This window comes from Gavialis gangeticus, unplaced genomic scaffold (assembly GCF_001723915.1).
Source record: "Gavialis gangeticus isolate Ggan-Ray unplaced genomic scaffold, GavGan_comp1, whole genome shotgun sequence".
NCBI classification, from domain to species: domain Eukaryota; kingdom Metazoa; phylum Chordata; order Crocodylia; family Gavialidae; genus Gavialis; species Gavialis gangeticus.
The window spans coordinates 92,258,897-92,286,497 of record NW_017729025.1 but is presented as its reverse complement, the minus strand read 5'-3'; the positions used below and the strand labels follow the sequence as shown (position 1 = coordinate 92,286,497).

The 27,601-nt window shown below is 44.8% G+C and overlaps 1 protein-coding gene across 2 annotated transcripts in view; it reads left to right on the top strand.

The window, feature by feature from the left end:
- The window catches only part of GALNT16 (polypeptide N-acetylgalactosaminyltransferase 16), a 191,352-nt gene extending 167,970 nt beyond the window's left edge, over positions 1-23,382 (top strand). Inside the window, exons 12-16 of one of the 2 annotated variants that reach the window (XM_019519161.1) lie at positions 2,549-2,632; positions 3,648-3,789; positions 7,997-8,113; positions 18,157-18,296; positions 18,554-23,382. In XM_019519161.1, the coding sequence (XP_019374706.1) occupies positions 2,549-2,632; positions 3,648-3,789; positions 7,997-8,113; positions 18,157-18,294 (481 nt within the window). In that variant the 3' untranslated portion in view covers positions 18,295-18,296; positions 18,554-23,382. Of the gene's footprint in view, positions 1-2,548; positions 2,633-3,647; positions 3,790-7,996; positions 8,114-18,156 lie in introns of both variants that reach the window. The other variant, XM_019519160.1, reaches the window with a different exon arrangement.
- The last annotated feature ends 4,219 nt before the right edge of the window (positions 23,383-27,601 follow it).

Sequence of the window (27,601 nt, the reverse complement as noted above, 5' to 3'; positions counted from 1 at the left end):
GGAAGTTCAGGTCCCCCATGACTACCACATCCTTAGCCTTCACTACCTCTGTGAGCTGACCCAAGAATTCCTGGTCAAGCTCCTCTCCCTGGTTGGGAGGTCTGTAGTAGACTCCCACCGTTAAGTCCCTTTCCCCTCGACTGCCTTGTACCCTAACCCAAAGCACTTCAGAGTGCCCCTCCCCTGACTCCTTACTAATTGATGAGGATGTGTATTCCTCCTTAATATAGAGTGCCACGCCCCCACCTCTCTTTCCTATCCTGTCCCTCCTGTACAGCCTATAGCCCTTGACATTCACCGCCCAATCATGTGTTGAGTCCCACCACGTTTCCGTAATCCCCACTATGTCCGGGCTGGTGTCAGCCAGCAGGAGGGTGAGTTCCTCCTGCTTGTTACCCATACTATGAGCGTTTGTGTAGAGGCATTTGAGGCCTCCTGTAGTTGTGTGTACTGACCCCCTAGTCCCAGCGTTACCCTGGCCCCTATCTCTTACCTGTTTATTCGCTATGCTCATTGGTCTGGGCTGGGCTGTAGTTGTGGGTGTTGTTTGGTCCGGCAGTCTGATGTTTCCTCCGCCCTCATCTACCCCTTCCCCCGATGAGCCTAGTTTAAAGCCCATCGGAGGAGGTCCGCCAACCTAGAAGAGAACACACACTTACCTTTAGGGGAAAGGTGGAGCCTGTCCCATCCCAGCATGTCTCTCCCAGCATTGCTATATTGGTTTGGGGCAGTGCTTCCCAGACTGTAGAGTGCAGCCTCTAAGGAGGTACAGCAGTTGGCGGTGTGGGGAGTCAGTGGTGGTGAGGAGGAATCGGCAATAATCAACAGCTGAAGTAGGGCAGCACAAGAATGGCAATGGGAGTGGCACTGGGACATAAGCCCCAGAAGTTTGTTTGCTAAGTATAGTTGTATTGCCAATATGTAGGTTTGCTTGGTAGCAATACAGGCCCTACTCTTTGTTCTGAGGCAAGTAGCCTTAACCCTTCATGTTTTACATTCTGGCTAATTTTCCCGAACAAAGAGCTGATTTTTTTTAATTAAAAAAAAAAAAAAATCAGGCTTTTCCTACCTTATTTACCTGACCTGGACTGCGTACAGCATCTGAGCCAGAGCCTAAATTGCAAGACCCAGGGAGCCTGCGACCCTGTTGCTTGCCTCTTAGTGATAGAGACCTGCCTATTACACAGTTCTTGAGCCTGCCTGAAGATGTACTAACATCATTTCTGGATCAAAGCTTGCAGTACTTCCTCATGAAGTTCTGTTAGTGACCTCAGTAGCAGCTTTGGCTGAATAAAAGCTATATCAGGGCTGCAGGGTTTGGCCTTAGGTAATTACATAACCTATAGCAACAGTGCTGTCAAGCCTACATTAAATGTACATGCAGGATGTAAATGTCACAGATGCTGTCAAGATTAATAGGGCCTATAATGTGACCTGCCTCCCCACTGTTTAAAACAGATTACAGGGTCTGTGTAGTTCCTTATAAGGTACGGTTGTTTATGGCTGCTTCCAGCTGGGTGCCTGAGGGACGACCAGAGAAAGAGGATGCATAAAGAGGGCACAACACAACATAGAAATATATTGAGAAGAGGGGAGTCACTGACTGTGTGGCAGGATCATTCAATGAGTGGGTTGGAGATGGAACCAGGGCCCTCTTCTCACCCCAGCCTCCACTCCCCATTCACCACTGAGAGCCAGTCGAATTGACAAGAATGTACTGAACACCTCTTGTACAAAGGAACGGAGTATGACAGCTGAGCGAGTTCCTTCCCAATCCAAACTCACCTAAAGGCAAGACATTAGCTCCCTGCCCACCTTTCATACCTTCACCACTGCTTAAGCGGTGTGGCTGTTCTGTTCCCCAGGCTCACGGCACATGTCGTTTAACCCATTGTAGCCTTTTTAAGACAAATGCTTCATTCTTCTTTCTCCAAGGAGAATAGGAGGACTGCCGAATGGCAGCTCCAGTGCAACCCTCTACTAACAAACTGGTGCAGGCAGCACAACTGTGAGGATCTGCAATGTGGCATAGCCATTGTTTTTATTAATTTCAGGATGAAACTCTCAGGTGTTGTCCTAAATGCAGGGGAGAAAGATCATTTTAAAAAATGATTTAAAATGCCCTTTATCCTTGGCAGCAACTCACATTTTCTGAGATGGTGGTTGTTTGAGGCTTACATACGGTACAGTGTCACAGGGACACACCACAGGAGACAGACTTTCCTGGCTTTCAGCTGGCTTTACTATGCTGCATTCACCAAAGGGTGTGGGGCTTTGCCATCCATCTGAGCCAGAGGAAGCACAAGAATCACTCAGAGCAGGGCCTTAGCATTTAAGGCTCTTCTCACATCTCCTGACACTTAGCCCTTCTTGTCCTCGTTTCTGCTCAGAGCAGCGTGTTAAACTGCATGGAAAGGTACTATGGGCAAAAGGTCAACCTCATATTTGCTCATTGTTCACATGGCACTAAAACTCACCCTCCTCTCCCTGCTGCTCCACATCCCCTCCATTCACTGCATCATTCTGAAAAATGGACTTTTACTTCCAGCATTGCTGACCGAGTGGAGCAACGTAAGAAGCTGAACTGCAGATCCTTCCAGTGGTATTTGGAGAATGTCTACCCAGAGCTCAAGTAAGTTGATCACCAGTGCTTAAAAAACCTGGGAAATCCCTTTCTGAGGTTGTACCAGTTTGGGAAGTGTCAGCCACAGGACAGGGGGAGATCTGTGGCAGAAGCTGGGAGTGAGGAAAGATAGGAACTCTCATATCAAGTAAGTCCTGCCTCATTCCTTTAGCTAGAAATCTTCCCTTGTTTTCCAGCCTGCACTTGCATATGACCCATCTCCCCACCACCACTTCCTAACTGAATGTTTGAGTTGGGAATTGGCAGTCTGGGAAAGGATCTCTAGCTGAACCCAACCTAGAGACAATAATTGCATATAGCTCAGAGCCCGAGAAAAACAGACATAAGCTCAATCTGCCTGTGTACTTAGATGGGAGACCACTAAAGAAAACCCCACATTCTGGAAGACCTTTACAAATTGGCACTCTTCTGCATTGGTACTGAACCATCATGGTAGTAAGCAGACCCATCTACACTAGGTGCTGCGTTACTAGGGCACGTTGGCTAACATCTTCTAGCAGCCCGCCTAATCTGAGCGAGATGGCACCTTAGGACTGAGTCAGGTTAGATAACACAGGGGTTAAAATTCTGGGGAGCTGGCTGGAGTCTTGTCTACACGAGTATTCACACTGCTATTATCAGTGTGGTGATAACCTCATGTTAGCAATAGGGAAACAGATCAGTGGGGAGACAGCCTGTTGCTGGAAGTGCCACCTTGCTGATGAGATACAACACAACAGTCCAACCACTTGGAGATATTAGGGCTCTTGCAGCCCTTTTTGGGAGGGATGCTAACTCCATGGGCAAATCCTCCTTCGCCTTTTGCCTCCCTAAATTCCCTCAGGTATTTCAGTCAAATATGATGACATTCTTCACGTTCTGTGTAGTGTACTTGCATGCTGCTGTGTCTCACTCCAGAGGGAAGTGCATTTCAGATGCAGCGAGTGATCCCTATATAAATATGTAAAATGCTTTCCAACACTTCTGGATACAAGATGCTATGAAAAAGTTGTTTTCCTACAAGGGTTCCTGAAAAGGAGCTAATTCCTGGGATTATCAAACAAGGAGAAAATTGCCTGGAATCTCAGGGACAGGATATGACTGGAAATACTTTGGCTGGCGTGGGAAGCTGTAAAGGGACAATGAGCAGTCCTCCTGTCACCCAGGTGAGGCTGTCCTGAATTTCACTCTTCACTTCTGCTTCCTGCTTCTTAGATACAGTACGCAAGTACTTAAGACAGTGGTACCTAGATAAAGGTGCACATATGACCTTCAGATGCACTGAGACCTTAAGCGCATATGCTCATCAGATTTGGTCCATATTCAAACCACTCAGATTAAGTTGAAGCATTGCATGCTGGGACTTGTCACGTCCACTGGCCACACTTGTGTTTCTGAGAGGAGGTTGCTGCAATCTTAGTTTTCAGCAAATTCAGTTTGGCCCCTGGGCTTTAAGGCTAATTGTTAAGATGGCTCTCCGTATAACAAAGTTCAGGTATATGTGATCAGCTGTATTAATTATAGAGCCATATAATACAGTGATTCTTAACCAGATACTGCAGCTACACATAATTTACCAGATAACTCCAAACGTATCCATAGTGTCAACATCATTTTGACCTGTTGTGGTCTTTCTGAGTTCCTTGCAATAGAAGAATTATTCTGTTGTTTTTCTGTAGACAAAAAATGAATGAAAGCTGAGAACTGGCACTTTCCAAGGGCTGCCTTGAGTATAAAGATTCAGAACCACTGATACAGCATGTCAGTAGATACTGACAGGCTCACACAATAATCTATTAACTCCTTGAGAGCTACGTGCTGTGTTCTGGGAAGCTATTTGTACCTCTCTCTCTCTCTAGCTCATCCCTATTTTACCAAATGCCTTTGTATCCAGGCACTGTAAAGTGGCATAATATATGAAGGTGAGCTGCACGAAAGTTCAGCCATTCCCCTGGAATATATGGTATAGGACAGCAGTCCCCAAATGTTTTCTAGTTGTGGTCCACTCAGAGCAGGGCTAATTTATCACAACTCTGTATACCCAATTGGCACGGGGTCATTGCAGGCATATGAACAGGTATTGCAGAGCAGTTGAGGCCTTGCAAATCCCTTCCCCCTTTTTAACTGTGGCTACATGAACTGTCTGACTGTGTTGCTGCTTGTACCCTGCAGTAAGTGAAATTCAAATGAGCCACTATTGAGGCCAGTTTCACTTCATGGGTCAGCTTCCTCAGTTTAGCTCAGGCTGGAGGTAACTGGGGACAGTTACTGCAGAACAGCTAAGGCATGAGTTCTTCCTGAGTTCAGTAAGGGCAGCAGAGACCTTACCAGAACTGGGTGCTCACAATTAACAGCGCATGAGGTTTTACTGCATCTTAGCTGCTCTTTAGTCGTTGTCCCTACACCATCTTGAAACGTATGGTGGAAGGTAAACCAGGGAAAGAAACAAGGCTGAGTTGCTCCATTTTCATTTACTGTGCGGTAACTGAGCACAGCCACAATTACTAGTGCAGCTGTGGCAAAATCCCACTCCCTGTTAATTGTGCACACATGGGATAAACTGAGGCTTAAGGAAATCAGGGGCTCCATTGTGCTTGTGACCACACTCCAAACTGCTGCAATGCCACTTGGGGTAACAACCCCAACACTGGTAACCACAGGCATAGGACCTTACAGATGTCACTTTCTGAGCACAATGTAAAAGTTCACACAGATTTTGAATTGGTCACTCTGAATTGCATGGTATACATTAAGTAGTACAGCCCCTAGAGGAATCTGAAATCTTTGCCTTGATTGCTAGAAGAATATATTCAAATATTTATTTAAGAATAAGCATTTTAAAAACCATTTTAAAATAAGAATTCTGTTAGTGGAGAACTGTCTCGACTAAAAATATATATTTTTAAATTCTTTATGTTTCTATGTAATCTAAAATGGTTAAAAGTCAAATCATGACCCCAAGAAGCAAATGCAACAGCCCAGTATGACCTAACCCTCTCCCTAAAACACACACACACATGTGTATGTATGTGTTTTAGGGACAGGGTTAGGTCATATTGGGCTGTTACATTTGCTTCTTGGGGTCATGATTACACACACACACGCATACTCTTCTAATTCACTGTGGGAGTATGTCTCCCTCAGTGACTCCAGATTGAATACACACAAGTTTTGACAGAAAAAATGTCAACCTTGTAACCATGACCTGAGACCTGAAAGTCATGATGCTGCCTTGCCCATCATCACAGGATTGTGTAAGCCTAAATCTGCCCTCAGTGGACTTGCAGATTTGTGACTGAGGGCAGAATCTGGCCGTATATTTGGAGTCTAGTTGATAAGCTGTTAACAATGGGCAAGCTGGAGTAGAACAATAGTTTTGTCTCAAAAGTAGTGTTGGCCCAACAGGGTTAACAGAGCTAAGCCACAAGGGGAAATAATAGTTGTCACTAAAAGTCAGCTGATAATACCCTGAAAACCCACAGGGAGCAGACTGATTGAGTGGGAAGGTGCCACTTTTTCAGCAATGTTTCCAAGTAAAACCAAACTGTACAGTAAGTGGTCCACAACTCCTGCTGCCATTAATTAATGTAGTAGCTCCACTGACTGCAATGTAGCCATGTTGGTTTACAACACCAGAGGGTGTGCCCAAGATACACACTGAGAAGCTATGATGTAGTAGGGAAGCAGTTTGAATAAGCACAGGGTCACAGTAGGATAATCTATGCCAGAAAAGGCTTATTCACATCTGTTAACTGTTGGGAATAAAGTTTGCAGCCAGTATCCAACATGTCTTTTAATCCGACTCATTGTTACATGTCACGATTTTTTGAAATCACTGATACTTATTGCATTTTCTTTGTAATTAAAGAATAATCATAATAATACTATTGTTTTGGGCATCTACCAAGTGGGGGAGAGGGCACATGAACTGACTTGTATTTTGCATGTGTTTGGCACATCTGTAAGTATGCAGATTTATATGTATATGTTTTACCCAAGACAATCAACTGTCTGCATACCACAGCTGACAGTCACTGTTGGCTGGTGTAGAAGTTAGCCAGTGAGTTTCTCCATTATGTATAATAAGAAAAACATGTTTACGTTTCATGTGAATTGCTTCTCAGCCTCTTGTGGGCTAAGATCAGGTACCTTAGCCCAGGGCCCTACCTACTTTGCAGCCCTAATTACATGAGGATGCTGATCTCATCCATAGATCATTTGGACAATCTGAGAGTCAGGGGAACCACCTAGCAGTGTTTGAAATCCATGTATCATAGGTTCCCAAACCTGAATACATACTCCAGAGCAGTGGTTCTCAATATTTTTAGACTCAAGGCACCTTTAGGAAAATGCCAGCTCTTACCTTTCCAGAAGAATAATTGAACAGTTCTTCTCTTGCAAAGAACCCAGAAAGATCACAGCAGGTCAAAATGTTTTTACACTATGGATTCCTGTTTGACATCTCTGGGTTTATCTTGCATAGATATCTGTGGCAGTGTTGGGGTGATGTTGCATACCTAACGGTGCTAGGATTGGCCACATATAGACATTCAGTTACTCCTGGGAAAGTTGCTGCTCTCCCAGGAGAAACCACAAATGTACAGTTGTTTAGGGGTTTTTTTTCTAGAGCAAAAATAGCTGCTTGAGGAGAAAAATGACCTGGAAACAACCAAGGTTAAATCGCTCCCAGGAGAGTTTCTCCTAGGAGAGTGCATGTCTGTACATGTTCTCTTCTGAAAGCAGGCATGGCACAGCCCTCCAACATCCTAGGGTTCTTTGCTTCCAACCCTCTGTCTCTCAAGGGAGATAGTGTTCCAGGTAAGCAGGGAACACAACACACCCCTTCACAATCCCATATTGTGCTGCAGGGTGACACAGGCTGACCTTGAGCAGTGTGGGTCAGCAAGTCAGGGCTGCCCTGTGCACTGCTGCAATCTGTCTCTGGGTAGAATGAGGGAGTCTGCAGAGTGTGCAGAAATGTGAACGCAGGTGCTCCTGGGCTTTGCTGTGTCAACACTACAAACTCTTTGTTCTTCAAGAACTCAGCACTCAAATATTCATTCAGGCATCTCTGAGTAAATTTTTCTATCAGGGAAACAAACCCAGGAAAATGTGTACGCAGCTAGAGTGTACCACCTTTAAAAGGATTTCAGAGCACCCCAAGGTGCTGTGGCATCCTGGTTGAGAATCACTGCTGCAGGGCATGGTAAAAGACTTCCCCAAAACCCACCAGCTCAGTGCATTCAAGTCTTTTGCTAAGTGAGAACTCTGGGATGTGGTTCAGCATTGATGAAAATCTCATTTTTTTAAAATACCATCAACCTCACAGTACTAGAATCTTTATCTGTTTGGGTTTTTTTTTCTCCACTAAAGGAATGGGTATTCAGCGACCCTTTAATTAGACAGCAAGACAAGTGTCTCTCCATCACCTCCTTCTCCACTGGGTCTCAAGTCACACTGGAAGCATGCAATCAGAAAGATGGCAGACAGGTATTGTACTATCTTCATAACACTGTCACTATCACATGCTGGTGTTTCTTTATTAGGACTACCTTAACAGAAAGAATTGGCACTGGTAAGGAGACTGTATACCCTAAAAAGTCTCTTCTGTCTTCTGATTCTAGAATCTCTTCTTCCATATGTAATTTATAAATTTTCATTTGTAACCCTCACCTTTACTCTAGGGATGGGATATAGGTCACTTTCCTTTGACACCCTTCAATAAAGTGTCAGGAACTCCACTATTTGTCTACTTATTTTGCATTTGGGATAGTGTTAGACAAACTTTTGAATGCAAAATGTTCTTCATCAGGTCTGGCCCAGTGAAGAATGTCTTGCATTCAAAAGTTTGTCTAACTCTATCCCAGCTACACAGTTGGTCCAATAAAAGATCTCACCCTAAGAAATCCTTGTCTTGTGTAATTTATGGACCATCACAGCTACAAAATAACTGTTACACTACCTTTTTACCAATATTTTTTATTTTGAGATTTGGAAAATGTGCCCATCACATAGTCCTTGGGCACATGTGCATGTATTTAAACTGATACAGTGATAGATACCAACCTGGTATCACTTTGAAATCAAGTTCAGTATGTTTCATACAAAAGTCAACAGACACAGAACTTCCTACCTTTAGCTCACCCAGACATATATCAGAGGGCTGTCAGTTTACGTGATCTTTTCTGCTGAGATAGGGAGAGAAATGGTTTCTCAGATATCCAAGACCTATCTATAAGTACAGGTATGCGTTATTTTCTTCACTGGACAAAGTGCAATAGGGAATGATCCTGCACTAGCAGAAAACAGATTGACAGGAGGCCTATATTCCTGACTTGTGTGCTTCTTTCTGCTGCAAGTGAAAGTAAACTTTGCATCATCTAGGGCTGTGCTGGCTTCTTTTCTAATGTGTCTATTGCCTTGGTAGCATAAAGGTATGAGGCTGCATAGCCTATTACCAGTACCCAGCACAATGAGTCACTGATTTTAGTCCTTGCCAAAAGGAAGTGCTTTAAAAAGTACTGAAATTAAGCCAGGCTCATCTATGGAAAGCATGAACTGATATTTCTCCAGAGGATTGGTTAACACAGTGATGTCTCAGAGCTGTTACTGTGAATACATTGGGAAAATTCTCACTGTTCAAATCAGCCCTCCAAGAATATCCCAGATGGGTTGTATTTTCCTGGGTCTCTCTCCCACTAGTGACCACTCACTGTGTAATTAGGTCACTTAATTCCCTGAAGTGCTTTACAAAATCTTCCTCTCTGGTAGCAGAAAGGATGCTGGCAGCTGCCAAAATCTTCAGCTGCCCTTCCCTCTCCTCCCCTGGCACAGCAGGACCAGTGTCTTCTGCACAGAAAAGGCATGCAAACCCTGTTAGTAAGAAGTGACAAATCAATCTGCACTAACACACAGATTCCTTTCAATGTCAAAGTGATTTACAGAGCACCTCTGTGTCAGTTTTTGTAGCAGCTGTGTTATAAGACGGTCAGAATTTGGAGTCAGCCTGCTAAGGATGTGTATTGTTGTTTTCCATTACCTTATGGGGATAAGGTGGACTCAAGTCAAGGACTTCAACCTTCCAGATGATTTTACCAACAGTCTATAAACAAGGATTTTGTTTAAATATTTCAAATAATTAGAGTTTGCTTTGGACCATAGCTGTAATTCTAGACTTTCTGCATCTTTGTGGGATGCCTGTACTTGAATGCAAACCTGCATTTGAATGTTAAATACAATCCATCTCTATATAACAGGTTATATATGAACTCTGAATCAAAAGAGCCCTGAAATGCTGAGGGTTCAGAAGCCCAAAGATTTTTCTGTCTAGAGCCATCTCCATTACTATCTTCTTTGAAATACTATCCTGGTTCTTTCCATCTGTAAATAGCAACAATAATTGTGACTTGTGACTGCTGCTATTATGACTGACATGGATTTTTCACTATCAGGATTCCTTGTCCTTCCTTTACTGTATCTCCTGGTCTTCCTCTTCCTTGCCCCTCCTCTTCCATAGCATTGCTTCTCAGATAATGCTTCAACTTCATTTTGAGAACTGGTTCCTTCTCTGCCAGCCCCCAGCTGAAGTGGAAACTGAAGCTGGCAATGGCAAGATGGATTACCTGGGAAGGCAGGGCTAGGACTAACAAGGAGGAATCCTGGCAACAAAGTGATAAAGCAGAGTGGCATATCTGAGGCCAACTCTTTCCTGTCTGCCAGCTCTCACAACCCTCTTCTAACTCATTAGAACCTCTGGGTTGTGTCTACACCATTTCCTCGGCACTCTCATGGAAGGATGCCCTTGAATACACCCCCCACCCAAACAATCCCACTTGCACATGTCAAGCCCAGAAATGCAGGAGCCCATCAGAGTAGAGGAATATTAACCCTACTGATGCCATCTACACAAACAAGATTTGGGGGAAAAATGGTGGGACTAGGCAGACAGGTATGGTTGAGCTTTGTTTTGACTATGTTCCCTAGTAGTGTCCTGATCAGAGGTGTCCATAGTGAAAGGAAAGGAAGAGATATGGATTTTACAGGATCTAGGGCTCTTCATCTATAGTCAAGTGGTTCAAAAGCAGAAAGTTTAGTTACTCAGTCAAACCAGAGTGGACTGTCCAGCAACCTTTAGAGTCTTGCTCTGCTCCTGAAAAAATAGCATGTGATTTGATTTTGAGAGAGACACTAAGGCTTGCAGCCTACAGATCACAGTTGGATAGTTCAAAGTGTAGCAATTGCTGGGCCCCAGGGGTGGCTGAGATGCCCACTGGTAGCCACACTGTTCCTGCCCCCCACTCTGGTGCCTTGGGTTCCCCTCCTTTTCTCTCACCTGCCATGCCCTGATGTAATCAGTTGATTAGTGAAAAAAAGAGGCTGCCCTAGGGTCCCAGAGAGAGTCTCAATCCTCTTCCTGCCGGCACATCCCTCTCAGACTCCGCTGGTCTCGGTACTGTCTTCTCACTTGGTGGGCCCTCCCAGCCCATCCATACCCCCAGGGGCATTAATCGCTTTAAGGGCTAATTTTGTGGTCTCCTACCTCCCCTGTAGCCACAACCATATCTCTCAGCTGTTGCTGTTCAATTGCTCTCCTTTGTTGGGGCTTCAGCCTTCACCTCTTTCCTCTCACTGGGCCTTCTAGCCCAGGCCTACTGTGTCAGACCTGGCTTCTGGGTTCCAGCCCTTGTAATGCTTATTTTGGCTCTTGGTCCTTTGGCCCTGATGTCCGTGCTGCTTGGGTACTGAGCCCCCTGGCCCTGGTGTCCACCCTGCTTGGGCACTACTGAGAACTCCTCCACCCTTGATATTCCCAGTCAGTGTAAACTATAATACAAGAGTAAGTTCACTGGCTATAGCACAAACTATCCCCACACCAGGTCTAAACACAAACACCAGCTTGCTGGCTGTACAACAAAACTTCCCTCTGCCTGGGTTATATTCCTTATCAGCACCATCCCAGGGTAGCATCAGCCAGGCACTCCTCTACAGCCTTCCTGGGCAGGATCAATTCCCTCTCCTGCCTGCAGAGCCAGACTGCCTGCCTGGGCTCAGGCACTGGCTTTATGTGCCGCCTAAGCCCAGCTCCCTTCCTTGCAGGTGACTCCCCAGCCACCTACAGGTGTTTCCAGTCCAGATTGCCTTTGGGGCAGCTTACTGCTGCTACCCTTGCTGCCTTAGTAGTGTCCTTGCTGCTTAAACAAGGCTCTGCCCTATTGTACTACTCCTGAACAGCTAACCCCACAATAGGCACTCACTGCCTATGAGTCCCTGGCTGCCTACATCTTCAAGTAACAGGAGCCACTGGCTTCCCATTACAAAAGACAGTAACTTTTGCCAGAAAGGCAAGCAACAATTTGATTTACCAGCTAGAGTAGGGGGAGTGCTTTGCAGTAATGTGAGCTACAATTGGATTACTTCAGCAAAGTAAGTCTATGCATGTGTGTGTAGGAAAGAACTTGAGGCATGTACCAGCGAGTGGCCTGAATCTGGGTGATTTCTGGTCCCATTAATTTATTCTGTCCTGGGTTGAAAAGAATCAGAAACAAGACATGTTTGGCAACACAGTCACAGTGATCACTCAATAGCAACAGCAGGAAGCCCTAGTGGAAGACTAGCCAAAAGCTATTCTGCATAATCACAACTAGATTTCAAACCAGATGGATGTTATCCATAATATTATTTAGATAATAGCATTTTAACTTGAATGCAAGATAAATTATTACATAGTCTCATTTTGGCTCAGATGGATGATGGGAGGTGCATTTTAATTAGTATTATAGGAGGATAAATATAAGACAAAGTGAGAGCCAGACACTAAAACAAGAATTAAACTGAGAAACCTTGGCAAAGTGTTCCCCAACAGAATAAGGAGAATAAAGAAAAATCCCTTTACTTCCCAAATCTCCCAATCCCATTATTTTCTAAATCCCACCAATATTTTATTTTAATTTACCAAAACAATGTGACCTCAGTCTTAAAATTAGAACAACCAGGTTTTCTTGTGGAGCTACCACACATGAAATCTCACCTGCCTTTGGACATATGATTGGAATATTTTTCTCCAGTCTGCTTTCCAATGGCTCGTATCATCCGAGATACAGACAAATGAAACCGTATGCAGACTCTCTGAATGCAGAGAGAATGAAAACCTCCCAATTTTGCAAGTGCCTGACTCAGCATCTTGATGATAATAACCAGGTAAAATGTTCCTTTCATCATGCCACAGCTTGAAAGCAATTTTCCAGAGACAAGAGTTTTTCTCAGCTCCAATTCTTTTCATGTGTTTCAAGTTGTGTGAATTTCTAAGCTCAAAAGGAGAAAGACAGACTTGCTGTATTCTTGTATGATGCACCAGCTGTTGTACACACTTTCTCATCAAACACCTCAGCCAAAGTGCCGATAATCTTCCATGAAATATCTCCTGCAGCTAGGCTTCCCAAATCTTTGTAAATACACTTCAGTCTTAGCCTGTGTCAGCCCCCACTTGTTCCAGTTATCAGTTACCTTTTCTTTATCACTATCTAAGACACTCTGCACTTTCTACATCTTTCCCAAGATCGCTTTTCTCTAATAATTTGTTAGACTTTTGGAGCTATTTTAAGGCTCTTAAAGTTCCAGATCAACCAAGACTGATTGGGTTTAAATATTCACTTGTCATCACGCTGAAAAATTGTGACATAGTAAACACTTCCAGCTATATTTTAGACTGACTAATAGACCAGGAGGACTGGATGACTGGGGCATTTCTTTCAGTCCTAAAGAAATAACATTTTGACCCTGGCTTTTTTCCAACTATTTAGTTGGTCTAATAAAAGTTATCACATCTACCCAAAGAACCTTGCCTGCCTATGACCTTAGCAACACAGCTACGACCAACAACCCTGCTATTTTGACCCTGGAGAACTTTCATCCATTCATCTAAAAGCACTTTACAGTGGCAACTTGTTTGTGAAAATGTTGACTCTTTTTTTTTTAAACTTGCTTCATGGGTAGTCTGTATTATCCCCCTTCCACAGGAAGGAAGACTAAGAAAGATAATTCAGGTCACAACTTTAAAAAAAACTTTGCAGCATCTGACTCTTTCTTAGAGGCCTCCCACCCAAATACTGATCAGACCCAGCTATGCTTGGTAGATGAGATCTGAGAGAACCAGAGCTGGGAACTGTGAGACTGCAGGTAGTTTCCTGTGCAATTTTTCTTCTGATTGTGATTTCCCCAGCCACTCTGTTTCCTCCCTTCCTCTCTCCCCATTCTCTTTAGTTATCTGGCTGAGATATCACCTCTGCTGCACAGACCAGACCCTGGATTGTGCTTAATAACTTGTGAGGGCACTCGAGCAATCAGATGAGACATTTCAAGCGAAATGGAGTATGCCTCTTGCTGTATCACAGCTCCCCCTTGGACACTGTAGATGGAAGCCAAACATAACATCCAGGTCAGGAGAGAAAAATTGATTGTTTCAAAGGCACTACTCAAACCTAATGAGTAGAATCAACACCACTGTCAAGACACTCCAACTGCTGTCTGTGTGAAATCCCTGCAGACCAGCAATGTTCAACCTCCAGCCTGCAGGCAGAATCTGGCCTGCAGGTCCATGTCATCCAGCCTGCTGGGCTCCCTGTAGGTCCAGAAACTTGGCAAAAGAGAGCTTGGCTTCCGGAGTTGTGACAATTAAGGCTGCCACTGCTCCCCAACCGTCAAATTTCCAGCTCCATGGGAAACCTCATGGGCCAGATAACACAGTCCATATTCCAGACTGTACTGGCATGTGGGGTTGCCCCATGGCTGAATCCAGCACACAGGGTTGTGGTGGCATGCCAGATTGCACCCCCACATGCTGACCTCAGGCTGGATTTGGGCCACAGACCAACCCTGCCCCCAGGATCCAGCCAGTGGAGCTAGAGGGTTGAGTATCACTGCTGTAGCCAGAGCTCAGGGCTGCACACTCCTTTGCCAAAACCCACCTATGGCTTTCTATTGCACAGAGAGATTCAGGTTGACTCTGAAACAATTGCTCATCATTCAGGCTGTGTAGCCAATTGGGAAATTTGTTTCTTTGGTGTAGTTCATTAGCAGAAGAAAATATGCTGTAGTTAGCAGTCACTGGAAATCTCTGCTGCTGAACAACTGGGTTCAGTTTAGCACCAAGAAGTCACAGAGCAGTAGGTCACTAATCAGAAGAAACAGCATGACAGAATTTCCCAACAGGGTCAGGGACTGAAGAGGAAGAAGTGTCCCGTGCTAGTAGCCATTGTTCTAGATTTTTACTCCTGTAGCAGCTTATACCTTTATCATAGGTATTTCCAGTAAAAGGAGACCAGAAGAGATACGAGGGGGAGGGCTTCAGGTTGCTCACTAGAGTGGCCGGAGGATAAAGCAAGGGAAGGGACCAGAAATTCTCAGTCACACCATTTAGGGTAAAAGATTTCCTCTGGTAAATTCAAGAAGGAAGTTTGGGCATGTATGGTCCTAAGCAGGTAATTGGAATATGGTTAGAGGTTTTCAATCAAGGCATTTGTAGAGCCGGTAAAAGGTGGAGAGAATGTGTTGTAATGACATACATAGGTAGTACTAAAGTGAGATCTGGAAGGGCATATGCGGTACATACTTCAGAGACATTCCCAGAAGCACACATGCCCTTCTTTGCACTCCCTGCTGACTATGTATGCCACATGGTGGCTTTCTTCCTCCCTGACCCATCACAGTGGGCCCTGCCAAGTGATAGCCAGTTTGACCTGGAACCTAGAGTCTGAGTCCTAACAAGCGCCAGATGACAAAGGCCCCTTAGGCTCCATCTTGTGCTTCAGGAGGAATTGCAATTCCACCCCATCCTATTTTTGCCCTTCTTCCCAGCACCTGCCTGCCAACGCTTACTTCTTTCCAGTGGAGCAAGGCCGCTCATTCCTCCAACAGGTGCTTCTCAACAGGAGTGGCACCAGAGGCAAGTCAAGTGTTAATACTAGGAACTATTTATAGGCTACTTAAGGACTAACTAATGCAGGTGGGCCCTGCACATGGGAGTCCCTATCCTGCACAATTGCTCTGTCATGTGGAGGAAGGTAACCTGCACACACATCAGCAAGAGGACAATTGGCAGCACCCAGGTGCTGCTTGGTAAAGATAATAAATATCAGCTGGAAGTGCCTTGCTATTGATTTGATATTGACTTAAACAGCAGGATTTTCACTGAATGAGTCTGGATGCCTGAGCCTATAACATATAACAACTTAAACTGTTTGCTGTGTTACTTACCCAGGAAGGACAATTCCTATAGATTTTAGGCATTAATTTAAAAGAAGTTAAGTCTGACTGCATGGGGTATTTCTTGCAATACCTTCAGAGCCTTCAGTCCTGGCTGCCAAGCTACCCTGCTCTTCCTGGCAGCTTGGCCAAACAACCTGTTAATAACCCCAGGGTCTTGCCCCAATAAGCACTCAATTCCTATGCCCTAGTTGAGCCATCTGCCTGACCAAAGGATGCAAATGGGAAAATCCCAACAGCCTGCAACACTCAAGTCAATGAGCTCCTGATCTCAACCATCTTCCTTTGCAAATGAACAGCAGAGAAACTCCAGGGCAATCTTGTTTTACATCTTCACTGACTGTCTTTCTTGCATGCACGCCAGCCTCTGGCTTCTTTGCTATTCATTCCATCCAGAAAGAGCACACGCCAACTGTAGATACTTCCTTAGCCTGGCAAAGGGTATTGATACCCGTAAACTTGCAAAGAAGAAGTTTTTTCCAACTATTTGAGTTGGTCTAATAAAAGAGATACCCAAAGAATCTTGTCTGCTTGTTTCCCTTATGGCACTTACTACTATGCTTTGTGTATGGTAGTGACCTGCTTTCCAGCCAGGTGAGAAACTCCTCATTTAAGGAAATAAATGCTGAGCAAAGAGGACAAGAGGGAAACAGCACATCCTCTATCCTTTTGCTGTAGGTAGCCAAGCCAGGGTCAATTTCTGAGAGACTCAAAGGAGGGTAGAGGTCTTGCAAATGACAAGCTCACAGAGGCTGTACCATACACAGATGGCAGAGGACACAGAGGCATTGGCCAGTAAGCTGACAAGCAGGCACACTCAGGCAGGAACACTAGCAAAAAGGGTAGTGTTATGGGGTGACATGGAGTGGAGTGAAATGAGTCAGGGACTGGCAGAGTTACAAAAAAGCTTTGTGTGTAGTGACAAGAAGTTTGAACTGTTGGAAGTGTGGACAAGGAGCCACAGAAGGGATTTAAAGAGGGAACCAACTTATCAGATCAATGAGCAAGAGAAAGGGCTTTTGCTGCTGTGTTTTCTGTGGGGGTAGAGTAAAGCAGTAATTTTTGGGGAAGGCAAATGGAAAGAAGTTGAGGGAATTAAAATGGAATATAATGGGGGCCTAGTCAAAAAATGCTGCTATGTGGATCAAAAGAAAAAGATGGATCTTGGGCATATTGGGGAAGAGGAAACAACAGGGTCTGTCTATGGCCCAGATCCAGGGAGCAAGCAAGAGGGAGCAACCAAATTCCCCCAGATTACAGGCAAGGGTGGTGGTGGTATTGCAGCAATTGCAAGAATAGTGGAAGCTGGAGTAATGAGAGCAGGATATAAGGACTTTGGTTTGCCCCATGCTAAATTTAAGCTGATAAGATGAAGGGGTCAGGACATGGATGTAGAGAGAGATCTGGAAACCATCCTCAGGAACTGGATGGAGGAAAGGAAGCTTTTAATAGAATTGCCCTTTGGCTGGGCAGAGCCACATCCAGCAGAGCTGGTTTGCCATGGTGGTGATCAGGCCATCTTCCTTGGTATGAGGAAACTACAGAAGGCAGCAAAATGTATCTTGGAGCTCCTGGTGGACATAGAGCTCTGTGCTGCTTGCAAAGGGGAACCAACACTCTGAAGGTCCATTTCAATCCATGACTGCTACCAGCCAGTGCAGGACTGCCCAGAATTACTCCTCCATGTAAATGCCACTTGTTTGGATCCTTGCTGTCCTTGGTGACTTTATATTGTATGTTTTAAAATGCTATCAGTTATTTAGGGAGACCTGATTTCCTTCTCAGTTCCAATAGTGTAAACCCAGAGCAACTGTACCTGGGCTCACTCTGGGTTCATACTCATTTAAGTATAAACAAGATTTGGCTTGTGCCCTGGGGGAGGGTGATGATCTATGGGCCAAATTTACCAAGCTATTTAAGTACCTGAAGATAGAGATAGACATCTTAGGCATCTGTTTACAAATCCCATTTGGTGGATGCATTGTTAGCCTCTTAAATACCGTGGCAAATCTGGCCATAGCTCCAGGCCAACCCCAGTTACCCAGATCCCACTTATCTGACAGGCAGATAAGCCGACATTTTGAAAGAGTTGTCTAAAGTCAGAATTGAGATTCCCTGAATTTTTACTCTGTTTCCCTGCCAGCTGGGATATACTGCACTAAACCTTGTTGCCCAGTTCAGACTGGGAGGCACCACTCCCTGGCAAAATGGAGGGCAGCAAGCCATAATGTTGTCTCTTCCCTCCTCTCCTTTCTCCCTCCCCTCTCCTGCAGAAATGGAAGATGAAAGGCAGTTTCGTTCAGCACTTTGTCAGCGGCCTCTGCTTGGAAAACCAGTCCAGCAGAGCAGTGACCAACCCATGCCAATTGGATGTACCTGGTCAACAGTGGGAGCTGCTGCAGGCCACATGATGGTAGCTCAGAAACCTCTTTGTTTCCTTTGCATGGAACTTCGGGAATGGAAGGGGCGTGGGTGGGGAGTAAAGGTTTATTATGTCTAACCCTTAATGTCTTGATTGTGGCCATCAGTAAGTCACCATTTCAGTTGAACATTCAATGTCTTTGAACTTTTAAGGAAGAAGTTGGGGGGGAGGGAAGGTCAGAAATGGCATTGAAATCAGCCCTATTGCCTCCATTCTGCTCCGTAATTGACATCCTTGTCTAACAACAGTGAAAGGCAGGAGAGGGCACAGCCCAGTAGCCAAAGTCACCTTGGAATGGCAACAACTGACTAACAGCTCTCCCCTTCGGTTCCTTCCTCTGTGTCGAAATATGTGGTCTTCAGCCCCATTGATTCCACATCACCAGCAGCTTCAACAATGCTTGTACAATCTCGTGGTACCTCTCTGGCTTTACTGGCTTTCTACTGTGACATCTGGGTCACTGCTTGCATGTTGTCTGACTGCTGCAGTGAGGTGGCCTTGCAGGAGTGTCAGCATAAATAACAAATGGGTCGGGTATGGGTAACTCATTTCAGGGTAGGCACTGTTTATTACTCCATGTTTGGACAGTGCCTGATCTAGTGGAGCTTCCTCTTTGTGGGATCGAATGAGATGGAAGAAGAAAGATGTAGTGGGCCAAAGGGCAGGGTGATCAATGGGTAGGAAGAGTGATGTATTTTTGCTGGGTTGTGTCAGCTCACATCTATGTCATTCCTTGCAAAGGACCTTTTTATGATTCCTGCTTCTTGTGGCAAATAGCCATGATGGTCAGGAAGACTTCTGCACCAACACCTCGAAGAGGCCAGTATCACTGCAGTAGATAACCCAGGGCTAATCCTCATCAGCCAGGCACATTGTTGTGTTTCATAAGAGTGCTAGGGTGTAAATGCATGTCAGAACTACAGTGTCTGTGTGAAACCCCTCCACACAGGGAGCTGATGCCAGGATTTAGCTTGTGCATGCCCCCACTTCTGCATGACTATTCTGCCATGAACTGGCCTGACATTCAGAAAATGGCTGCCTAAACTCTGGGGTACTGGAGGTTGCTGGAGGTCACTCTGAGACTGATAGATGAGATGCTACAGCTACTAGGAAATATCCATTAAGTGCCACCCTGCAGGCATTCCACAGCAGTGCACTGACAGTGTGTGTTGAAAGCATTGCTGTATTCTGGGATGACAAGGGGAGGGCTCCGAAGAGAACATGTATTGCTGCCTTCTGTCATTCCTTGGCTGGGATGCATTAACAGAGAGCGCGCGAGAGAGCGCGCATCCCCCTGGGTAATAACTGTGTTCCAAATGTGGGTTATGACTAAGGAAAGCCAGTGAAGTGGCCACGTGAGTGTGCATTGCCCATGTGAATGCAGCCTGGGGTAACAGGCTCCAAAGCTCTTGCTCTGAGAGACAGAGGCAGCTGCAAAGTTTGAGGATTTGGCTGTTCTTTTCCCACCTCACTCCTTACACCTGGAAAGCCCAGCTTTCCCTCCAAAGCATCAGTACCCACTCACCTGCCCTTTCTAAAAAGTCTGCCCTCATTGTAACCCATGAGGACTCACAGTAAGGCATTTCCTGGCATTATTCCTCACTGACAAAGGTAGATACACGTTCAGTAACTTGTTCCCTGACCCCTTCCATTTTCAATTAGTCATGGTGAGGAGAGGTAGGAAGAAAATCCTTCCCTGTGGTACTGGATCAAAGATACTCCATGCCTTTCCTTGCTGGTGAATTGCCCCACTGCTTCAGGATCCTCAGTCAGTTCTGAAGCACCTCTACAGAGACCCTGTTCCAATGCTGGGGGTGGATCTGAGTGGACTGGAGCAGTTGTGGCTGACAAGATCCTGTCCCGGCACTCTGTGGACTTTGCCAAGCTGCAAATTAGGACAGCCCTACTCTGTAGCAGGGATTAAACCAGCCATTGGAAGCCATGGAACAAGAAAGGTGCAAGTCACCTCCCCTGTGTGCCAGGACCTGATGCCAGTGAAGCACAGGGATGAATCCACTCTTCAGCATCTTGCATCACCACAGTCTGCTGTTGTTAATCCCTTCCATGCCAGACAGACAGGGTGTGCCCACTGAAGTATCTCCTCCTGTTCTCTTTTACTTAAACCAATGGCCTGAAAAAAAAATCTGATGCTGGGAATACTCCAGAGTCAGGCAGCAGTGAAAGGATTAGTGGAGCAGACCCTGATTTCTCTTTTTTCATGGAGAAGAGGTAAGGGTTTCGTAGGGTGAGGTCACCTGAAGAAAAATGCCTTGCATTCAGAATCATGTCTGACTTTATCCTAACTACACATTTAGTCCAATAAAAGCCATCATCCTAAGAAAGCCTTGCCCCTCCCATAATTTCTGGACCATCATGGCAACATCACTCTTATACTACTGTTTATGGAGAAGACTAACTGCTCTCACTTAAAAGGACAGTGGTAGGATGTAAATCCATCTATTAAGGGAAATTGGACTTTATAGAAATAGGGAAAAATGAAAAAAAAACCCAAAACAAACTCCTAACAGATACTCTTTGCTTCCCTCATTTGCTTTCTGCAAAAAGAAAAGCCAGTGTCTCCTCCTGTGCCTCTATTTCTGGTTCAAGTGAACTGGTCAATGGTAGGAGTTCGGTTTGGTTCCCAGAGATGTTAGATAATCTTTCAGGCACAAAGTACCCTTGTGCCCAAAAGCTTCTCTAATACTTCTCCCAAATGTACAGTTGGCTCAATAAAAGGTATCATCAAAACCCCTTTGCTTCTTGCATAGTCCCTGGACCATCATGGTTAGAACTACACTCCAATTCTGGATTCTGTTGGCTTTGACCATGCTTGTGCCTGTTTCTAATTCTCCATTCATAACTTGCACCAAATTCTTGGTAAAAGAACAGATTCTATTCTTTGAACCTGTATTTTCTTGCAAACGAAAAGGCTTATGTGAAAACAAAGGGGTTCGTTATTCTGTGTTGTTCTTCTATTTTAAAAAGTTTGTTGCTCGACCAGGAGCAATGAGAATCTTCAGTTTCCTCTTTTCATTTAGATAGGAGCTTAACAGTATGGCAGTGGTTTTCCTGCCTGGTCAAAGAAAACTCAAGAGACTCCTCTTACGGCTATGGCAAGTTCAGTTTTGTGCAACTGAGCACTTTTGTGTAGGAAGGAGGGAGCGTTGTACAACACGTTTTCCTCCTCCTCCTGTACACTACAGAGATGCTGTGATGCTTTCATGCCAGCACACATCAGAGGGATTGAACTTGATGGGCAAGTTCTTAGGGGTAAAAAGACAGTGAAAGGGAAAAGGACGAGGTAGCATGGGGAGAAGAGGCAGAGAGAGAGACAGAAGGAGAAGAAAGAAAAAGGAGAGAAAAATGAAGGGAAGGGAACAGAACAGACAGGCACCATGAAAAAGAGATGAAGTCCATCATTCCTCAGTCACTGGTCACACCCATGAGAATCTACTTCCAGGATAGCAATGAGGAATAGCAACAGGAAGGTCTAACTAACTTGACAGAAAAAAAAAAGCAGCATGTGAAGAAAGACCAAAGAGGAGAGGAGCAGGGAGGTAATTTCTTGGGGCATTAAGTTGTTTCCAGATAGGATAGAGCTCATAGAACAGATACAAAGAGGTTGCCTGAGCACCCTTTTTCCCCATCATGTAGATTCACAGTCTCAGCTACTGGTGCAGTCAGCTCCTTCCTCAGGCATTGCTCTCTTACCTGTTCCCATTGATTCTTGTATCTGTGGCCTTCCTGTACTTTGATTTTAGGGCTTTGTCTGTTAACCACAGTGGGGACAGAAGCCATCTCTAACTCTTATCTTATGAGCCAAAACAATCACATAGGGCTGCTCTTTGAGAGGGGACCTCTTCAGAATATTGCTATTGGCTTGGGTGCTGAGCTCTGATTGCCCCAGGAATCCCACTTGTAGGGAGTCTTCAAGCTGTCTGTCATCCTAAGTTTGTCCTGTGACTACAGATCAACCCTGGTTCAGGCACTCCATCGATCGTGCTTCGTTGCAAAAGTCAATGTGAGGTAATTTCCTCGTGGGCTGTCTTGGGAGTTGGGCAAACTCTACCTGCAGGCACTCATGCTATCTGGAGGGTGAATTCCAAAAAACTCACCTCCTGCTTTCCAGGTAACCTGTATTCTTCAGCTTTCCTATTAGGTTTTAGAGATCACTGATAAGGAGGAACAGTGTCAAAAGTTGCTTCTTTTCATTTCAGGCAATCCAAACATCTTCTCCAGCTAGATGAGGGTACCCCTAAGTGTGTTGCTAACCTGCTCCTTTGTGCATCTCACTTGAGGAGATGATGTTAACAACATGTTTTCCCCACAGTGCTGCTTCTGCCAGGGTCTCTCCTTTAGCACTGGACTTTGATGGCTTCTCACACTCAAAGGTCCCACCAACTTCACTGAGGGATTTAGCTGGGTAAAAGCTGAGGATGGACCTCAAGGCTTGTCCCACAGTTTGTGAAAACAGTCAGAAAAAGTTGTGGCTGGTCCTTGCTTTGCTATTTACTTTGAAAATACACCTAGACCAGGGGTTGGCAACCTATGGTCCACAGGCTGGATCCATGCTGTAGAGCTGTTAGACCCAGCCTACAAAGCCAGGGGGCTTTGCCTGCAACATGGCTGGGTAGCTGGAAGCTTTGACCATGCCACACCTGGGCAGACGAGGAGACAAGGCAGTGGGGAGAAGCAGTGGTGGCAACAGCAGCCAGGGCTAGTGCTGGTGTGCCTTGGACCTGAGCTGGGTCCTTCCAGACTACAGCTTGAAAAGATTGCCAACCACTGACCTAGGCTACAAGGAAGAGTGTCCTTAAGAAAGTTGTTATTAGATGATATCACCCAGTGTAATTTCCTGTGCCATGTGGGGAGTATCAAGGTTTATGTAGCAGGAGTGGAAGCTACTGTTGTACAGAAACCAGTTTCAAAGAGTTTATTTTCCCCACTTGGCTATCAAATGCACTTTGCCAAATGTAATTTATGTGGAACACAGATTTGTTTTTCCTTTTCTTGAAGAAAGCATGTGCCAGAATCTGTCTGTTTAAATGCCTGGAATTAAATCCACTTTGAAACAAGAGTGTCAGTCTGTTTATTTCCCTTACTTTTTATGGGCAAAAGTTCTTCCTATTCTCCACACCCCTGCCCCCAACTACATTCAACACTGGTAAAGCTTCCTCTTCAGAGACACCCCCAAATCCTTTGCACTGATTGCCAGATCACTTCAAAAGAGACATCACTGGAGCAATGAGCGATTTATAAGACACCACTGGCAACTAAAGAGGATCAGCTGCAAGTGCTTGAGCAAATCTCTTTCAGTGAATGAAGAAGGCCTTTTCTTTCCAGCGACACCAAAATTGCAAAATGCAATTAATATGAAAGTCCAACATGCCCCAAAAGTTACAACTTTCCAGTTACTGTAGCTCTGGCTTTCATTTCCTCAGGTCACTGCTATCATGCAAATCTTTCCCTTAAAGGCCCCGGTTTACCCACCCCTCACTAAGCCTCCCTTGGGTCACCCCCTGCCTCTGTCATGGAGGAGGAAATGCACCACTCGTCCCTGGAGGCATATGTTAGCAACTCGGACTTGTTTTGCAGTTGGATTTCTCTGAATCCTAGAAAAGCAAGTTAACAGACTTCCCTAATCCTTATCTTGCTTGAAAAAACATAACCAAAGTAGCCAATTGGAGATTTTTGATTTGAAGCCCAGGCTTAATTATGCCTGCCTGCTGCTGCACCTGAGGGGGAACTTTTTAAAGCCAGGAGCAGCTGGGTCTGTATGTTTGGAGCAACTATTCCAGCAAGTAACTGTCTGTGAGAGGACTTGGCTTTATGTTTCACTTCAGTGCTGCTGGATTAAGAAAGACCAGCCTTCCCTCTCTGATCTGCAAGGTATTGTAGCTTGTATTTGATATTCATGATGGTATGTTTAGTAGAAAATTTAATGGGAGCACCTGGTCTTTCTTGCTAGGCCTTAGTTACACTGCAGACTATTAGCCTGACTGTAAATCTGGTATCCAGCTCCTCCTTTTGTATTGTAGCTCCACAAGTGAATTAGCATGCAGGAAGATGGGCATACCTATTGGAGTAGCAACCTCACCCCACAGCTGATACCAGTCCATTCTATACAAGGATGATTTTTGCACTCCTGAGGGCCAAGCCGGTTGCTTCTTCACTGAGGCAAAGAGAAATAGAGGAAGGATGAGAAAGGTAACCTCTTCATTGCAAGGAAGGCTTAAGGAAATTATATAGCAATTTAGAGGCCAGTGAATTGGTTAAGGGCTTATTCACTTGGAGATCTGTGCACACAGTTACATCCTAGAGAATTCTTTTTATCAAAGCTCAGTAAAGTATTTGTAACAAATCACTTATTTACAGAAAATAAAAATACATGGGGGGTGGGGGGAACTATTCCTAAACTTGGGTGAAATATTATTAATAGCTTCTGATACAAAAATAAAGAAACTAAAAAATTTTCTAAAAATGCCCAAACAGATCACTTCAGCATCCCACTAAGCTATAGTTATTCTTGTGTGCTCTCTCTGGGCTTTCATAGATGTGCTGGGGGGGGGGCGCTTAGTGGCTCCTGATGTTAAGCTTCTTTGTCTACAGGGCAAAAAGTTGCCACAAGCCTCTCCCATCCTGTGAATCTAGACTTCCATTTCCAAATTTCTTTTTTGCTTTTAATAACAATACCCAAAACTTTCTGTTCTTCAGTCACTGAAAACCTCTCCTCCTGGATAGACCCAAGCTGAAACACTTTTTCAATGTTTCTGTTCTGCCAGTGAACCAAAATAAATCAGTTATTCACACAGCTCTATCCAGAGAAGCAGTTTTGACAATAAAAAAGAACATCCACACCTGCTTGAGCTGAGGTAGCAGGTAAAGGGTCTGGATTCTAGCTAGAAATAGCCAAGGGAGAATTTCCTTGCCCTAGGATTGTGCAGATCAGTGCACAAGCATCAGAGTTTGCTTCTGCGCCAGCTACTTCTACTTGGGGTGAGGCCCTCCCGGGGGCGGGGGCACACGTCGATTCACTGCTACTTCATTTTTGTAAGGTCTCTTAAGGACATTGCATCTGTGACACAAGTTAGAGCAGCTTCTAGGTTACTGCAGCTTCTGCTGCAGCTGGTCAGGCAGAGCATCAAGAAGCTGTAAGCACCTTTCTGATAGCCTTTACTCTACACTAGTGCTGCATGGTGCCCATGCATAGGGGAGAATTGATCTCACCATTGTTTTCTGACAAATTAATCCTGTATTTTTTAGGGTGGCTGCCTGAATCTTTCCAGTGGGTGAGCAGAGTGGTTAATATAGCTCGGAAGTTAAGGATAAGACCATCTCTTTTACACTGGAAACCATTCCAGTAAATGTTCAAAGCAATCATTGAAATGCACAATTTTTTATGCCAAGGCTGTCCCTTCTCTAAATGGAAATGGTAGGTTCTTCTTGGGATCTCCATGATGCCTGTTGGATTGTATGTACTGTGTAAATGAAACGAAGTCTAAATGCATCCAGCTCCATCAGTGTCCCCTTGTGTTTCCACCATGGCAGAAAGGACAACAAAATAATCCCCTTGGGCAAAATTGTGTTTTTTTTGTTTTTGTTTTTTTTTAACATGAATTCAGTGGATAGCAGCTGCTGTATTTAACATTTCCATGGAAACTAATAAAAAACCACCACTTATTGCAGTCTGCAGCTGAGCAGAGCTAGGTAAAAATAAATACTCTATCTGCTCTTAGATAAGGTTTTTCTTCCAACTCACATATGCATGCACATAAGTCCCCTCTTACCTATGGCCTTGTCTCTGCTTTCTCTCCCCAAGGCCCTTTTTCCTTATCACAGCTCAGATGCTGGCTCTTCTGGCCTCCAGGGCTGCTTCAAGCCCCACACCTTTTTCTCTTCCAGCTTTGTTTTGGTGGCTAGAGAGTAGGAGTCTTTCCTCTATTTTGACAGCTGGCCAAGGGCTTCTCTTGTTCCCCTGGCTTCTCTTGGCCCTTGCTTCACCTTCCTGAAGTTCTTCCTCTTCAGCTGAGATGTTGGCACAGTGCTTCAGTGCCAGCAGGGCTGCCGTGGGCACCTAATAGCTCTTGCTGCAGTTTCATTAGTATCTCCTGACTTCACACAGCATTTCTTTGGCCCTGCTGCTTGCTTCTGTTGGCTCCATCCACTTGCTCCTTCAGTAATTGGGTTACGACAATTGAGCATTTTATTCATCACCGCTGCTTAAAATAAATTACTTAAAATGGGAACATAAATTTATCAGTGATTACCTACATTTCACAATGTAGGACAGTTTATGAAGAGTGTGTAATGGGGAGAAAGAACAGCTTATTTTCAAGAGGCAGCACCTCTTAATATTTCATTCATTTGTATCGCAATAAATAATTCTTTTTCCCCCTCAAATATTGCTCAAGTAGGCAGCATTACATCTTGTATCTAGCCTTGATTGCAAGTGCAGGACAGAATGTCTGGTGCCCCAGATATACAGGCATTTCTGTATCTCCTTTTTTTTTTTTTTTTTTCCCACACCTGGTTTCCTTGCTCCTCCTTCCTTTAACATCCCTCTGCAATTTAACCCTAGCTAGAAGAAGGTTAAAATCAGGCAGTCAGTGTTGTGGGCTAGTGGGGGAAAAACACAGACCAGATTCCCCAATGAAATGGGTAAAACAAGGCGCTCACAATGGGGGAACTGACTTGGGAGTACTTGCCAGTTTCCCTCAATGATTTAATGGAGAAATGCTTTTGGACAACATCATTGGATAGATTGATTTTTATGGATAATAATACTGTAGAGACCACCACAGATTTCTTCAACAGAGCAACATGTGCTCAGTAACAGAAAGAGAACTTAAGGATGTATGGCCAGAAGAGACCTCCAGTGTAACTACTGCAGAGCAACACTGACATGCCTGAAATGTGGGAGAGCAGTCTGGGTGCAGCTGCTCAGGGCCCCTCTAAGGTGGCCACATTGCCTCATTTTTAGGAGTTGGCATGTGCAGAGATGGGGTGTGTAGCGGTGCATCCAGGCCCAGGTCAGTGGTAGTGTAGATGAGCCCCTAGGGGACAACTCAGCAATAGTTTGGATGCTTGATCCTGCTGGGCTCCTCCACCTCAAATTTCTTTTCTTTAAGAAGAGCACAAGCAGTTACCAGCCTGGCTGGGAAATCCAGGGGAGATGGTGCTGGTATGTTTGCTTGTTTATTCTTCCATTTGGTGAGAAGGACTGGGAGCTCGGAGGTGTGCGTTCTACTCTTGGGCACTCTGTGACCTTGGCCAAGTCATCTTACCTCTCTGTTCAT